Source organism: Rana temporaria, chromosome 13 (genome assembly GCF_905171775.1).
Source record: "Rana temporaria chromosome 13, aRanTem1.1, whole genome shotgun sequence".
Lineage (NCBI taxonomy): Eukaryota > Metazoa > Chordata > Amphibia > Anura > Ranidae > Rana > Rana temporaria.
Window position 1 is genome coordinate 98146165 of NC_053501.1, and position 14936 is coordinate 98161100.

Below are 14936 nucleotides of genomic sequence, written 5' to 3' on the forward strand. Positions count from 1 at the left end.
AATGCATTTGGGTGGCAAAATTATGAATGCAAGCTACTCACTAGGGGGTGAAACTCTGGGGAAATCTAGGATGGAAACTAACAAACAGAATATCAGCATGCATTAAAAAGGGGATTAACTTGATTAAAGCAATAATTGTCACATTCTACAAGACTCTGGTCGGGCCTCACCTGGAGTATGGTGTCCAGTTCTGGGCACCAGTCTTCTGGAAGGATGTACTGGAAATGGAGTGAGTACAAAGAAGGGCAACACACTAATAAAGTGTCTGGAGGATATTAGTTATGAAGAAAGGTTACAAGCACTGAACTTATTCTCTCTGGAGAAGAGACGCTTGACAGGTGATATGATTTCAATTTACAAATACCGTACTGGTGACCCCACAATAGGGATAAAACCTTTTTGCGGAAGGGAGTTTAATAAGACAAGTGGCCACTCACTAAAATTAGAAGAAAATAGGTTTAACCTTGAACTACGTAGAGGGTTCTTTACTGTGAGAGCGGCAAGGATGTGGAATTCCCTTCCACAGGCGGTGGTTTCTGCAGGGGGCATCAATAGTTTCAAAGAACTATTAGATAAGCACCTGAATGACCGCAACATTAAGGTATATACAATGAAATACTGACATATAATCACACACATAGGATGGACTTCAACCTCACCTACTATGTAACTGTTTATTTTTTTTAATGAAAAAAATAATAGATTTTAATATCACTTTAAGCAATCAAATTTTAATTTAATACAATCAAATTTCATATTAAAAGAGAAAATATCTCTGTTAGTATACTATGGGTTTTTGCATTTTGCAAAACATCATTGCTCATGGCACTGTGGTGATAAATGATCTCATACAAAAATAAATGTAAAATTACATTGCCAGTCCCAATTTATTTAAATTTTTGCTGGAAAAATCAGTTGATGATGAAGGACTTTTTATGTACGGTAATTATAGACAATATTCAGGAGACCATGACAATCAGTTACGAGCTGGGCAGCTGAACACCAAGATAATAATAAGATAATAATGACCATAGTGTCACACATGAAATAATTATACATTTCTAATTCCCATACATGTCCACTTAGGTCATTCTTGAAATTTGGTTTCCTGTCTCATGATTGGTCAGATCTTCTCTGGTACCTGTATAAAAGGTGATAGAGAAGATGAGTGTCAAACCAAGCTTCAGAGAGAAGATATTTCACATTACAGTGAAGGAGAATTCTGAACAAGATGAATGAAAAAGTCTTCCTCCTGCTTCTGGGCTGTGTGACGGGGCTGGTGACCAGTCTACCTCTATCTGCACAAATACAGGTGAGATGATGAGCTGACATGAACAGTACAGGGGACAGGTCAAAACCATATTTAGGAAAGTATAACATCCAATAAGTTACCAATATTAGTTAGTAGTGAAGTGTAAATCTAGACAAAATTCTTTCCCCTTAGTCTTGGATAAAGTGGTGGGGGGTTAGGAATCCTCTTAGAGTTTAACCCTTTCTTATTACTGTTTGGATCCACTGTAGGGAGATTTGACTTTTGTACAGGCTATTGCCACTAGGACAGAAAGTGAGGGGAAATCCAAAATGTTATAATTGTGAACAGAACAGGGAATACGGTAAAATCTTCCAATGATGACTGTTGTGGTAACATCTGTCTAAGAAATGATTTTACCTCACTTTTGAGAGATTCCCAGTATGGCTGAGGAGGGCTCTGCCGGGTGTAGAAGAGTTGGGGCCAAGACTTGTTATCTCTTATTATTGTATTTCATTTGAAATAAGATATTGATACAAAACATTTACTTTTCAGTACAATCTACTTGAAGTGAACAAAGATGGTAAGCTTTTTAACATTCTTATTAACCACTTAAGCCCCGGACCAATATGCAGCCTAAAGACCCAAGGGGTTTTTACAGTTCGGGACTGCGTCGCTTTAACAGACAATTGCGCGGTCGTGCGACGTGGCTCCCAAACAAAATTGGCGTCCTTTTTTCCCCACAAATAGAGCTTTCTTTTGGTGGTATTTGATCACATCTGCGGTTTTTAGTTTTTGCGCTATAAACAAAAATAGAGCGACAATTTTGAAAAAAAAGCAATATTTTTTACTTTTTGCTGTAATAAATATCCCCCAAAAACATATATAAAAACATTTTTTTTCCTCAGTTTAGGCCGATACGTATTCTTCTACCTATTTTTAGTAAAAAAAATCGCAATAAGCGTTTATCGATTGGTTTGCGCAAAATTTATAGTGTTTACAAAATAGGGGATAGTTTTATTGCATTTTTATTTTTTTATTTTTTTTTACTACTAATGGCGGCGATCAGCAATTTTTTTCGTGACTGCGACATTATGGCGGACACTTCGGACAATTTTGACACATTTTTGGGACCATTGTCATTTTCACAGCAAAAAATGCATTTAAATTGCATTCTTTATTGTGAAAATGACAGTTGCAGTTTGGGAGTTAACCACAGGGGGCGCTGTAGGAGTTAGGGTGCACCTAGTATGTGTTTACAACTGTTTGGGGGTGTGGCTGTAGGAATGACGTCATCGATCGTGTCTTCCCTATAAAGGGAATGACGCGATCGATGCGCCGCCATAGTGAAGGACGGGGAAGCCGTGTTTACACACGGCTCTCCTCGTTCTTCAGCTCCGGGGAGCGATCGCGACGGAGCGGCTATAAACAAATAGCCGCGCCGTGGTCCCGGATCGCTCCCCGAGCGGACCCGACCTCCGCATGTAGCGGGGGGGGTCCCGATCGGACCCCCCACCCGCTAATAGGCGAGGACGTACCCATACGCCCATGTGCCTGTACGTGCCATATTGTGGACGTATATGTACATGGGCTGGTCCTTAAGTGGTTAAAGGAATAATGTTTGCTTTCTTTCTGTTCTCTATCATCTGTTTTGTTTGTTCTGCTTTTTCCCCCAGTTTATTAGCCTTTTTTAATAACATTCCTAATCCTAAATCCTAATTCCTAAATCAAAATGGTTTGCACTGCTCCATTGGCCCTAATCAGCCTAGCCTAGAGGAACCTGGAACTCCGAAAAGGGAGGATGAACTATGTATATACAGTATACACATAAACATAAAATGATGTCATGTACTATTATGAATCTCCTTACTATATTGATTATATCTATATTCTTACAGTGCAGTGTGGAGGATCCTTCTTTGACTCTCAAGGCAGCTTCACATCTCCGGGATACCCAGGGAACTACAGTCCAAACATGAATTGTAACTTCACCATCACAGCTCCTGTTGGAAATAAGGTAAAACAAGATGCCTTCAAAATTCTCCCTAATTATTAGACTTCCTCATTCTCTAAAAGTGTTGGTGGTAATTTGTGAAGCTGGCTGAGAACTGGTGGTGTGACATTTGTAAGTGGTTTATAAAAATGTACTTGACTTTGCAGCACTGGACTCATTTCTGCCATCCTGATTGGGAGTAACAGGAGCACAGGGGAGAGGAAGGGAGGGGGCTGACCAGTTTCTTGAGTCTATTGTAGACCGGTGAATGACAAAGAAATCAGCCAGTAATGTAGGAGGAGCACAGAAGATCTCCCAGCTCTGGATTTTTCCTTCCTTGTCCGGAAATTGTAGATTGGTGACCATTACACCGCAGGAATAGAAAGGACTTCCTTTTTCCAACAAGATTCCTAAGCACTGCCTTTTATGTGCAGTGTCATTCCTAAAGCGACATAAAATTCTTAAAACTAAAAATATATTTTTTTCACATTAGCAATCATTAGATGTTGTGGCTACATCCGTTTTCTTTGTCTTTTCCCCATTTTTACCTGGTGATCTGACCAGTAACACGCCTCCTGTATTAGTGAGACGCTACTCTGGATGAATGAGAACAAGAGGTACAGCAATCAGCAGCAATGTATGTTTGGGGGAGGGGAGTGTTAAATATATTAACAGATTTAAATACACTAACAAGTTGAATCCAAATTTCAGTTCACATTTTGAAATCAGTTACAGTTGTTTTTTTTTTCCATTTGGGATAAAGGTTTTACATGAATAAATTAAGCTGGTCATTTTAAGCATCGCTGTCAAAAACAACAGACTTGCTGGCTGGATCACTAAATGAACATAGAAAAAAGACTACAAAAGAAAAACAAAAGCAGCCATCACATGTAAAAATTGGTAAACTGCAATATAATAAATGTTTGCTCTTGGGTTTAATGTGGCTTTAATGTGAAATATTATTTCAGGTAGACTGTAACATTAATGAATTGTAAGAAACAAAATACTTACTTTAATGCTATATAAAATTATGTGTTTGTTAGTCATAATTGTATTTCTTTTTCAGATTGCTCTGACCATAAGTGACTTCCATTTAGAGTCTTCCAGTTTCTGTATGTACGACTATCTAACACTCTTCATGGATGGTACAAAAAGGGGTCCATTCTGTGGGGATCGCACCATCCCTGTGCTTTACTCCAAAGGCAACTCTATGGTTCTCGTATTCCACAGTGACCAGTCTACCCAGGCAAAGGGCTTCCAAGTCTCTTACACCTTCTGTGAGTAGCTCAGTTCTATCTGCTTATATCTAATATCAGCAATGGACGTTATAAGATAATAGAGGTCACTTTCTTGCAGTATTTTCCTTTCCATAAATTATTTATTTACCTGCAATGTGACTTTGAACTTGCAAATACATTTTGACTATTCTCAGAGTCACTTCACTAGCACAGTCCTGCTCCCTCATTGGTTCTCTTAGCCCTCCCCTCTTCTGGGAGTGTCCAATTACTGTCTGTGCTGGCCCAGCATCTCTGCCCCTCACCTCCCCCCCATGAACATTGATTTAGCTGCCGTTGGAGGAGTGAAGAGGAATATTATAAAGTGTCATTTGAGTGAAATCTCTGAGTCTGCTGGGGCTGATGACATCACATCCAAGCAGCAGTTTTGAGCTTTTGGCTGTTTACACAAGGGAGATTTTTACATTTAATGACATTCCTAAAATATGTTAAATGCACATATAATTGTCTGCATGTTTTTTAGACCTTGGCAACAGGGTATTTTTTAACGTCATCTCCTATTGTTTAGGTGACAGTGTTTATGATAATCATGGTGATTAAGGCAAAGACTTAAAGAATTTCCCAACCAGAAGGTTCACAGATCAGTGATAGCTTTGTGGAGCTACCCTATATTTCCATTAATTTATCATTCAAATTATAAAATGGGTTCAATATTTACACAAAATTGAGTCACTTGAATTTTTTTTTTTGCGATTATTTCAGTAGATGTGCCTAATCAGTATTTTGTATACACAGCCCCAAAGAGTGAAGACTCCGAAGTGCCACAAGGGATCTTCAGTCAGATTTTGAAAGCTAATAAAGGTAATTATTCTAATCCACAGGATTCTTTATTGCATTATGATGGTGCTAAATCCAGGCAAGGGAACAGACAATAACCAATTATAATGCACAAAGTTATGAGTGTCAGGATCCTTTAAATCATGCACTGATGGACTAAACAATAGGGTGTGAGGAGAAATATGGCGTTATTGTCTTGGGGTACAAGATCTTTGAATGAGTCTTTAAAAATCACTATTTTATTTCTAAAAAGACTGATGGGTTATTTTTATTCACTTCTACCATTGCAGTGAAACTTGTGAGATAGAGAGGTTGATGTATTAAAGGCTAATAGACTGTTCACATTCCAAACTTTGGAAATTGCACTTTGTTTGGGAATTTAGTAGAATGTCGCATCAATAACTCTAGTAAAACTGTGTATTCTTCTGTTGTAATTTCTAGTTCTAAATCTACAATTAAAGCTGAACTCCAGGTAGATAAAAAAATATATATAAATTATTGCAGCTCTGTATTCCTTACTACATCTTAATTGTACTCTTTTAAATACAAGTGATGTAAGTACCTTCATTGTAGAGATCAGACTAGAGGTGGGAGAAGAAGCACAAGGAGTATGTTAGCTGTACTGTAGTGAATGCTCCATTGTAATAGGAGGAGAGAGCAGAGTGACAGAGACATGAGACTATCATACCTGTAAGTGTTACTTCACTGCAGCAGAGCAAAATCAGGTCTCCTCCCCTGCCAAACAGGGCTGTGTGGAATCAGGTGCTTACAGATTAGCTAGTTAGTTTGTTTTGGTTGCCCAGTGGGAAGGGGTTCAGCTAAGCTTAGCATCTTCCCGGGCATTTCTAAGTTCTGCCCCCCCATAGTAGGACGGCTATACTCGGGGGCTCGCTTTCTGCTGTGTCCTGCATGGGAAGATTCAAGAGTCCAACTTCACTGCAGCAGAGCAAAATCAGGTCTCCTCCCCTGCCAAACAGGGCTGTGCTGGGTCACAGAACTGAGTAAAGCTGGGAATTTTGACTGCATGAAAATATCTATCATGTTTCTCCAGATGCACAGATTCCAACTGTGCCTATTCTATTCTGTTTTATACCCATACACTGTACTATACTGCATCATGATTAGATGCAGCCGCTGTTAGTTCAAAAACTTTCTGTTTGGATCCATCCATTTTTCAATCAAAAGATGTCAGGTGAGAGGGGAATGACAGAGCCACCCACATAGCAAATTTCAGCCAGTTCACAGTGTATGGGCAGCTTAAATGCAATGCATTTTAGTGTATTAACTATAATTTTCTGTATTTTCAGATAGCAAAACACCCATGTATGGAGGCGATGTGCTGGTACAGAATGAGCGCAGTGCTATGAACTGTCCTTCTTGCCTTTGGCCTAAAAGTGATAGTGGTAGTGTTCTTGTTCCCTATACCATAGATTCCCGCTACAGTGAGTTCCCTCTATTTTCTCTTGCATTGAAGTATTTATTGCTTTTTGTTATTTGTAGAAACCCAACCTTCTATCTCTGTTTCCAGGTGCCAGTGACCTGAACAGTATTGTGCTCGCCATGGCCGAGTTTGAGACATTGACTTGTGTGAGGTTTGTGCCTCTTACAACAGAAGATGATTACATCAACATCACTCCTGGTGATGGGTAAGGTTGTCTATTGTCTATCATAGTTTTTCACAGTAGGGAGCATCTAAAACATAAACACCTTAGACTTTACAGCACCTATTTGTGCATGATGGATTCTCTTTTGAATGTCCTCCAAAAAAAAAACAATAGGACTCTTCTGTAAATTTGCAAATACATGTGAAAGTCACAAGCCAACAACAATGTGCTTCTTGGTTGTCTAATTTTTTTGTGTACCTAGCAGAAATAGCACAGGGACATAAGATATTTATCCTGGCGCTGCTAACATTTAGTATATAGTAGAAAAATGGAAGTGACTGAGAGGGAGTGGGGCTTAGTGTCAACAGACTCAATGGATTCCACTTAAAATTTTACAATGAAAATAAAACCAGCACAAACAGATATTGATTGTTTTCTTTAGTTCAGATTCAATCATTTTTTCCATTAAAACTATTGTCTTAGGCTCCCACATGGTATTAAAGCATAACTCCTTTGAACTGTATATCTACAATTTCTAGCTGTTACTCATATCTTGGAAGAACTGGTGGAAGCCAGACAGTTTCATTGGGTGGAGGCTGCATCTACAGGGGGATTATACAACATGAACTAGAACATGCCCTGGGCTTCTACCATGAGCATGTAAGAAGTGATCGTGACAATTATGTTGACATCAATTTCCAGTATATCCCTAAAGGTACTGCAGACATTTACACAAAGCAAATTCAGTCATGTTTTTAAAGAAGGGACATTACCACTGCTTTTTTCTTGTTTCAGGAAAATTGGGTAATTTTGCTAAAGTGGACACCAATAACCTGGGCAGTCCATATGATTACGGTTCAGTGATGCATTATGATGCGTAAGTCATGGCTTTTGTGTTAGCTGGTGAATTACCGATAAACTATAGAATATTTGAATGGTAATATGTCGATTTTTTCTCTATTCAACATTTTCCAGCTATGCATTCACCAACACTTCAAACAAACCCACAATTGTCCCCAAGCCTGACCCCAATGTGCCTATTGGGCAGACAATTGGACTGAGCGTCTTGGATGTCACTAAAATTAATCGACTTTATCAATGCAGTAAGTTTCTGTACATTCCAATTTCATGGGTTTAAAACATTAGAAATTATACTTTTGTATGATTGCATTTTAAGTTAATTTTTACAGTTTTGCAAAATTTTTACAAAAAAAAACACAAACTGTGCACTTTTGTCTCTGGCCCCTACTATGGGTGTACACAATAAATAATGTACACATATGTGGTATCCCAATGCATCTCAAATTCAATTTGGGTTATTTATTTATTTTTTCATTTAAGAACGATGGGCCAGATTCACAGTGGAGATACTATCTATGCGACTGATTCATAGAATCAGTTACGCATAGATAGCCATAAGATCCGACAGGTGTAATTGTTTTACACTGTCGGATCTTAAGATGCAATACCGCGGCCGCCGCTGGGGGGAGTTTGCGTCGTAAAACAGCGACGGGTATGCAAATTAGGAGTTACGGCGATTCCCGACGGTTTTTCGCGTTCGCTACGTCGCCGCTAGTCTAGTTTCCCGTCACAAAGTTAGTCGTTTTTTTTGGTGCCTTAACTTTACACAGCAATCGTATTGCTGTATAAAGTATGGTCGTCGTTCCCGATGTCGAAATTTAAAAAATAACGTCGTTTGCGTAAGCCGTCCGGGAATACGGAATTACGCTACGCGAGTCGCCGTTCGAAAAAATTACGTCACGGCGCGCAATGCACGGCGGGAGTTTGGAAACTGAGCATGCGCGATAGGTCCGGCGCGAGAGCGCGCCTAATTTAAATGGCACACGCCCATTTAAATTGGACCGCCTTGCGCCGGAGGCCGCCGGCGTAGGTTTTCATCGCAAGTGCTTGGTGAATCAGGCACTTGCGATGAAAAATTGCGGCGGTGTAACGTATCTACGATACGTTACGCCGCCGCTGCCCTACGTGAATCTGGCCGATATAGCTAGATTAAAAAAAAATGATATTGCTTACAATTTGGCCAGTTTTCATTGAAAAAAAGTTAAATATCAGGAAATGTCGTTTTTACCATGAAATGAAGGCTTTATTTGCCCTGAACAAACAAAGTATAATACACGAGATGTGACACTGCATTGAGGCATTAAGGATCTTTTATCTTCAATGTAAAGGGGTTAAACTCAAGGTTCCTTTGATTTTAAGCAGTTTTAATCTAATAGAAGGTCCATACCCTTTCCCCTGTTTCCGACCAATATATTATTAATATTATTATCAGTCTATTCCTCCAGTAACTAAATACAATTTATATGTCTATTTCTCACTTCACAGGTGTCTGTGCGACTTTGCTTAATAATAAGACAGGAATTTTCACTTCCGACAACTATCCCTCTGCTTATCCTAATAATGGTGACTGCGTTTGGTTGATCAGAGTTCCATCAGGGAAGGTGAGGAGACAGAAATGTAGAGATGCAAAATGTGACCCTAAATGTCCAGCAACCTAGCTGTGAAAATGAACTGCCATCTGAAGATTGTTTTGTACACCACCTACATTTTACATTCATAAAAAAGAGACTCGACTAGTATAGAACCACGCAATAGGTCCAAATACTCCCTACCTGAACATCACACTTTTGTACATTGAAGTGGAGCCATTGCGGTGGCTTGACTTTTTGCCTGAAACAAAGGTATAGAGAAGGTCTTTTAAGATATAAATGTCTCTGAACCTCATACTCTGCTTCAACCACCAATTGCTCCATATGTTGGAATAATACTTCCCTTCATTATGGCCACTTTATAGTCTTCAGACTATCATTACCACTTCATTGCTGGAAGCCTATTTTGGCAACACATGTTTCAAGAGACATCTTAGCTAGAAATGTCTATAGCTGCAAGAGCTTTTAACAGAAATTAGAATTTTACATATTCATGTGTGTTTTTTCTTTTTTTTCTGAAGGTCTGTTCAAACATTAATATAGTAATCGATTGCATCATATTGCAATTACATATTAACCCAGTTTGCAGTTACAAGTATGGGACGCTTGGGGTTTACTGTAGATAATACATTTTCCTTGTGTCACTTTTTAGGCTTCATTGAAGTTCAGTAACTTTAATATCCAATCCACTCCTAACTGTGACTCAGACTACATGAGGATCTATGACGGTCCCTCTAAGAACTCTCCTGTGTTGTTGGATAAAATATGCGGAAGTCAAACTATCCCTCCAATCATCGCTTCCACAAGCCAGATGCTGGTCCAGTTTGTCAGTGACGGGGCTGTTGCTGGGGACGGCTTCCAAGCTTCATATAGATCAGGTATGCTGATTTATTTTATTTGTAAAGAAAGTGATTAGAGAAAGATACTGAAGAATCATAGATACAGAGGAGATCCCTCCCAAGGAGGGACTACTGGCACAACAGTTTGATGCCATCTAACCTCTGTTTACAACCTTTCAGGTAATCCATGAAGTTTTTTAGTAAATACAATAAAAATTACCAGTCAGTCAGGCCCTTACACTATAAAGTTGTTGATAGATTGTTCAACGTGTATGTTGGTCAACTTTAAGAGTGATAACAATTACCTCTATGGCTTATTTTGGATCAGATACTGTATAGATTCATCTTTCTTGCGGTATATCCCTGTTGTCTGCCCTTCTGCGAAACTAAGAGGTTGTTAAATTCCTATGAACTTCTTTGCAGTTGACAATGTCATCCAAAATTCTCCAGTGTGGAGTGCAGTGACCAGACTTTCGTTTCCCCAGCACTGCATCGGTTAAATGCTTGCTTTGCTTAGGGCAGATTGGCAAAGTTTTCTGGCAGCCAGTGGTCATCTATGCTCTCCAAAGTCCCAGTATGTGGGCAAGCCCTCAACATCTTCATGTACAATGCATGACTGCTGATCCTGTGTTGTATTTGATGACATCTGAGAGTCTACAGCCAGGAGAATGGCAAAAAGAAGCAGCTTCAGGGACCAGTAGTACAGCATGGAGTATGCCTGTGGGAGGGATAAATAAGATAAGCATTTCAACTTATGTATCACCTTCTAGACTAAAGATGCTTGTAACCCAAGAAGTGCAGTGGGGGGAACAATATGGATAGATTTTACAGCATCTGTACTTATCCCATTTAGGACAAAATAATAGGTTTGTATGGTAGCCCACCCACCTCCACTACAGTTATTTATTTTCATAGGACACTCCTGTTTTCTCACTAGTGCTCTGTGAAACACTTCTGGGTAAGGCAGAATGTGTGACTCTCTCCCTTTCCTGCCCTGAAGCAGCATTTGGTGCCTGTGTAGGCCATCTCTACATCAGAGCTCTTCATTGAGGGTTGGAGAGTGGGGTCCTAGCCTAAGAGGAACTTGGAACTTCGAAAAGGGAGGATGAACTATGTATATGCAGTATACACATAAACATAAAATGATGTCATATACATATGCCCGGCGCAGATGTATGTGGATCTGCCCCAAAATGATGTCATGTACTATTATGAATCTCCTTACTATATTGATTATATCTATATTCTTACAGTGCAGTGTGGAGGAACCTTCTTTAACTCTCAAGGCAGCTTCACATCTCCGGGATACCCAGGGAACTACAGTCCAAATATGAATTGTAACTTCACCATCACAGCTCCTGTTGGAAATAAGGTAAAACAAGATGCCTTCAAAATTCTCCCTAATTATTGGACTTCCTCATTCTCTAAAATTGTCACACAAATAAAATGTAATGTTGGACAGACACATTACAATCTGAATGTACAACCCCCTTTTGAATTTACCAGTGTTATCTACCACCAAGACGTTCTCGATCTTTTCCCAGTGATGACAGGAAGTGTTGGTGGTAATTTGTGAAGCTGGCTGAGAACTGGTGGTGTGACATTTGTAAGTGGTTTATAACGATTTACTTGACTTTGCAGCACTGGACTAATTCCTGCCGTCCTGATTGAGGGTAATACAAAACCATTTTTAATGGTCTAGAAAAAACAACGTTTTTTTTCAACCCGATTCTTGTCAAGCCTGCCTTGCCTACACACACAGTCGTGAAAAAAAATGCTCTAGCAAAGCGCAGCGACGTACAACACGTACGACGGCACTATAAAGGGGAAGTTCCATTCGGATGGCGCCACCATTGGGGCTGCTTTTGCTGATTTTGTGTTATTAAAAGTTTGGTGAGAGGCGATTCGTGCTTTTCAGTCTGTTACAGCGTGACAAATGTGCTATCTCCATTACGGATGCTAGTTTTACCTGAACGAGCGCTCCCGTCTCATAACTTGCTTCTGAGCATGCGTGTTTTTTTCACGTCCTTAAAGCCTACACACGACCGTTTTTCACGACGTGAAAAACGACAACGTGAAAAACGACGTGAAAAAATAGAGCATATTCTAAATTTTTAATGCCCTTTTTTCACGTCATGAAAAATGCTCTGGAGCCCACAGACACAAGATCATTTTAAATGACATTAAAAAAAAAAGCGGTCATGTATATGTGGCCTCAGAGGAGCACAGGGGAGAGGAAGGGAGGGGGCTGATCAGTTTCTTGAGTCTATTGTAGAACGGTGAATGACAAAGATATCAGCCAGTAATGTAGGAGGAGCACAGCAGATCTCCCAGCTCTGGATGTTTCCTTCCTTGTCCGGAAATTGTAGATTGGTGACCATTACACCGCAGGAATAGAAAGGACTTCCTTTTTCCAACAAGATTCATAAGCACTGCCTTTTATGATCAGTATCACCCCTAAAGTGACATAAAACTCTTAAAAACAAAAATCAGATATTTTTACATTAGCAATCATTAAATGTGGTGGTTGCCTGTTTTCACCTGGTGATCTGACCAGTAACACGCCTCCTGTATTAGTGAGACTCTACTCTGGATGAATGAGAACAAGAGGCACAGCAATCATTAGCATTGTCAGTTTGGGGGGGGGGGCTTAAATGTATTAGAATATTTAAATACACTAAGTTGAAGTTGAATATAAATTCCAGCTCACATTTTATAATCAGTTACAGCATTTTTTTTCTCCTTTTGGGATAAAGGTTTTATGTGAATAAATAAAGCTGGTCATTTTAAGCACCCCTGCCAGTGTTGAATGCTTTGGCTTATCCATGTAAACTGATACATTCTGCTGGCTAGCTTGTGCTTTTGCAAAACAACAGATATGCTGGCTGGTTTACTAAATGAACATAGAAGAAAGCCTACAATAGAAAACAAAAGCAGCCATCACATGTAAGAATTGGTAAACTGCAATATAATAAATGTTTGCTCTTGGGTTTAATATGGCTTTAATGTCAAATATTATTTCAGGTAGACTGTAACATCAATGAATTGTAAGAAACAAAATATTCACTCACTTTCATCAAATGATTTGTTTGCTGTATGAACACAACACTGTCATGTTAGTGATAATTGTATTTCTTTTTCAGATTGCTCTGACCATAAGTGACTTCCATTTAGAGTCTTCCATTATGTGTATGTACGACTATCTAACACTCTTCATGGATGGTACACAAATGGGTCCATTCTGTGGGGATCGCACCATCCCTGTGTATTACTCCAAAGGCAACTCTATGGTTCTCGTATTCCACAGTGACAAGTCTACCCAGGCAAAGGGCTTCCAAGTCTCTTACACCTTCTGTGAGTAGCTCAGTTCTATCTGCGTATATGTAATATCAGCAATGGAGGTTATAAGATAATAGAGGTCACATATTTTTCTGTAAAGCAAAAGCAGCCATCTTAGTGAAAAAAACATATTGCATAAAAAAAAAAGTAACACTACTGTGGTGTAAGAAAAGATTTAATAGCAGGATCTCCGGTTAGACACAAAGCTGAATCATCTTCAATTACAACTATGAAGTACAGAACTGATGCTAGACTTTCCTAATAGATAACCCAGCAAGCACTGAAAATTAAAAACAGCATACAGTATATTGAATGTTTATATGTAAAATAAAGATTTCCTACAATTAAAAAAACAATAAAAAAGAAGATAAAATACAAAAATTATACAAAATCCACTATAGTCCTCCTTTAAGCAGACATGATATTCACATGACCTCTAGTGAAATTGAAATCTGTTAATGAAATTCAGCGTATCAAAATAAAGACCAACAAGCAACCAACAATGTTCAAATAATCATCGTTTAATGTAAGGGCAGATTCTTTTTGAGTATACACCATTGATACTGGATATACAAATCCATGTAAATGTATTTCTGTTATTTTTCTTTTGTTATAGATTAATGAGAAAGTATGAAAGAATAAAGTCTATGTAATATTTAAATATGGTTTTAATATTTACTGACATTTACTTCTCTTTCATTACAGTCCAGTAGAAGAGCAACAGATGGCACAAAGAGAAAATCTACCGGTTCTGGAAGGAAGCCGACATCACTACAGGACACAATGGGAATTTGATGGAACACGTATAGAAAAGTTCACACATTTGTAAACATATATATAATGATTAAATGTACATCGGATCATGCTATTGTTTGCATCTACATTTAAAAATACAAAATAACAATGCATAATTGTTTTCTCATTTGATTGGTATTTTGATTGGCTTGGTTAGGAATAGAGGAGCTAATTTTGGCGTCCTCTGGATTCATGGTGGTTTACATTTATTCTAAAGTGATCATTCTCATTTCTTTATCTTTCTTTTTACCTACTTATTATATTGAGGGTGTGTTTGGCCATTTCTTTTGTGCTATATATGACAGTCTGATCTGATTTTTTCCTTTCCCTTTTAAAAATAAAATATATTAAAGCATTAATATATCTCTGTTTTTATTTTCGAGTGACGTAGTTCCTGATTCCTCAATGTGAATTAAAGTGAGCATTGCAGTAAATTGAAGTCCATTTATTATTTTCAGCCCCTTCCCCTGTGAAATGCACTGCCCAGGGGCGCACCTACAGAGGTCGCAAGGGTAGCCATTGTGACCTGGCCACATGGAGGTCACAGGGGGTTCATGCGGCCTCCATGTAGGCCTGGATAGGAGAGCGGTGGGGA

At 38.9% G+C, this 14936-nt stretch overlaps 1 protein-coding gene across 2 annotated transcripts in view; it reads left to right on the forward strand.

Annotated features, from left to right (window-relative positions):
• The window catches only part of LOC120920541 (embryonic protein UVS.2-like), a 61393-nt gene extending 46812 nt beyond the window's left edge, over positions 1–14581 (forward strand). For both annotated transcript variants that reach the window (XM_040332679.1, XM_040332680.1), the window contains 11 exons: positions 5273–5338; positions 6622–6756; positions 6843–6960; positions 7458–7633; positions 7714–7795; positions 7894–8021; positions 9265–9380; positions 10021–10246; positions 11461–11579; positions 13351–13561; positions 14252–14581. In XM_040332679.1, the coding sequence (XP_040188613.1) occupies positions 5273–5338; positions 6622–6756; positions 6843–6960; positions 7458–7633; positions 7714–7795; positions 7894–8021; positions 9265–9380; positions 10021–10246; positions 11461–11579; positions 13351–13561; positions 14252–14259 (1385 nt within the window). In that variant the 3' untranslated portion in view covers positions 14260–14581. The remainder of the gene's footprint in view (positions 1–5272; positions 5339–6621; positions 6757–6842; positions 6961–7457; positions 7634–7713; positions 7796–7893; positions 8022–9264; positions 9381–10020; positions 10247–11460; positions 11580–13350; positions 13562–14251) is intronic.
• The last annotated feature ends 355 nt before the right edge of the window (positions 14582–14936 follow it).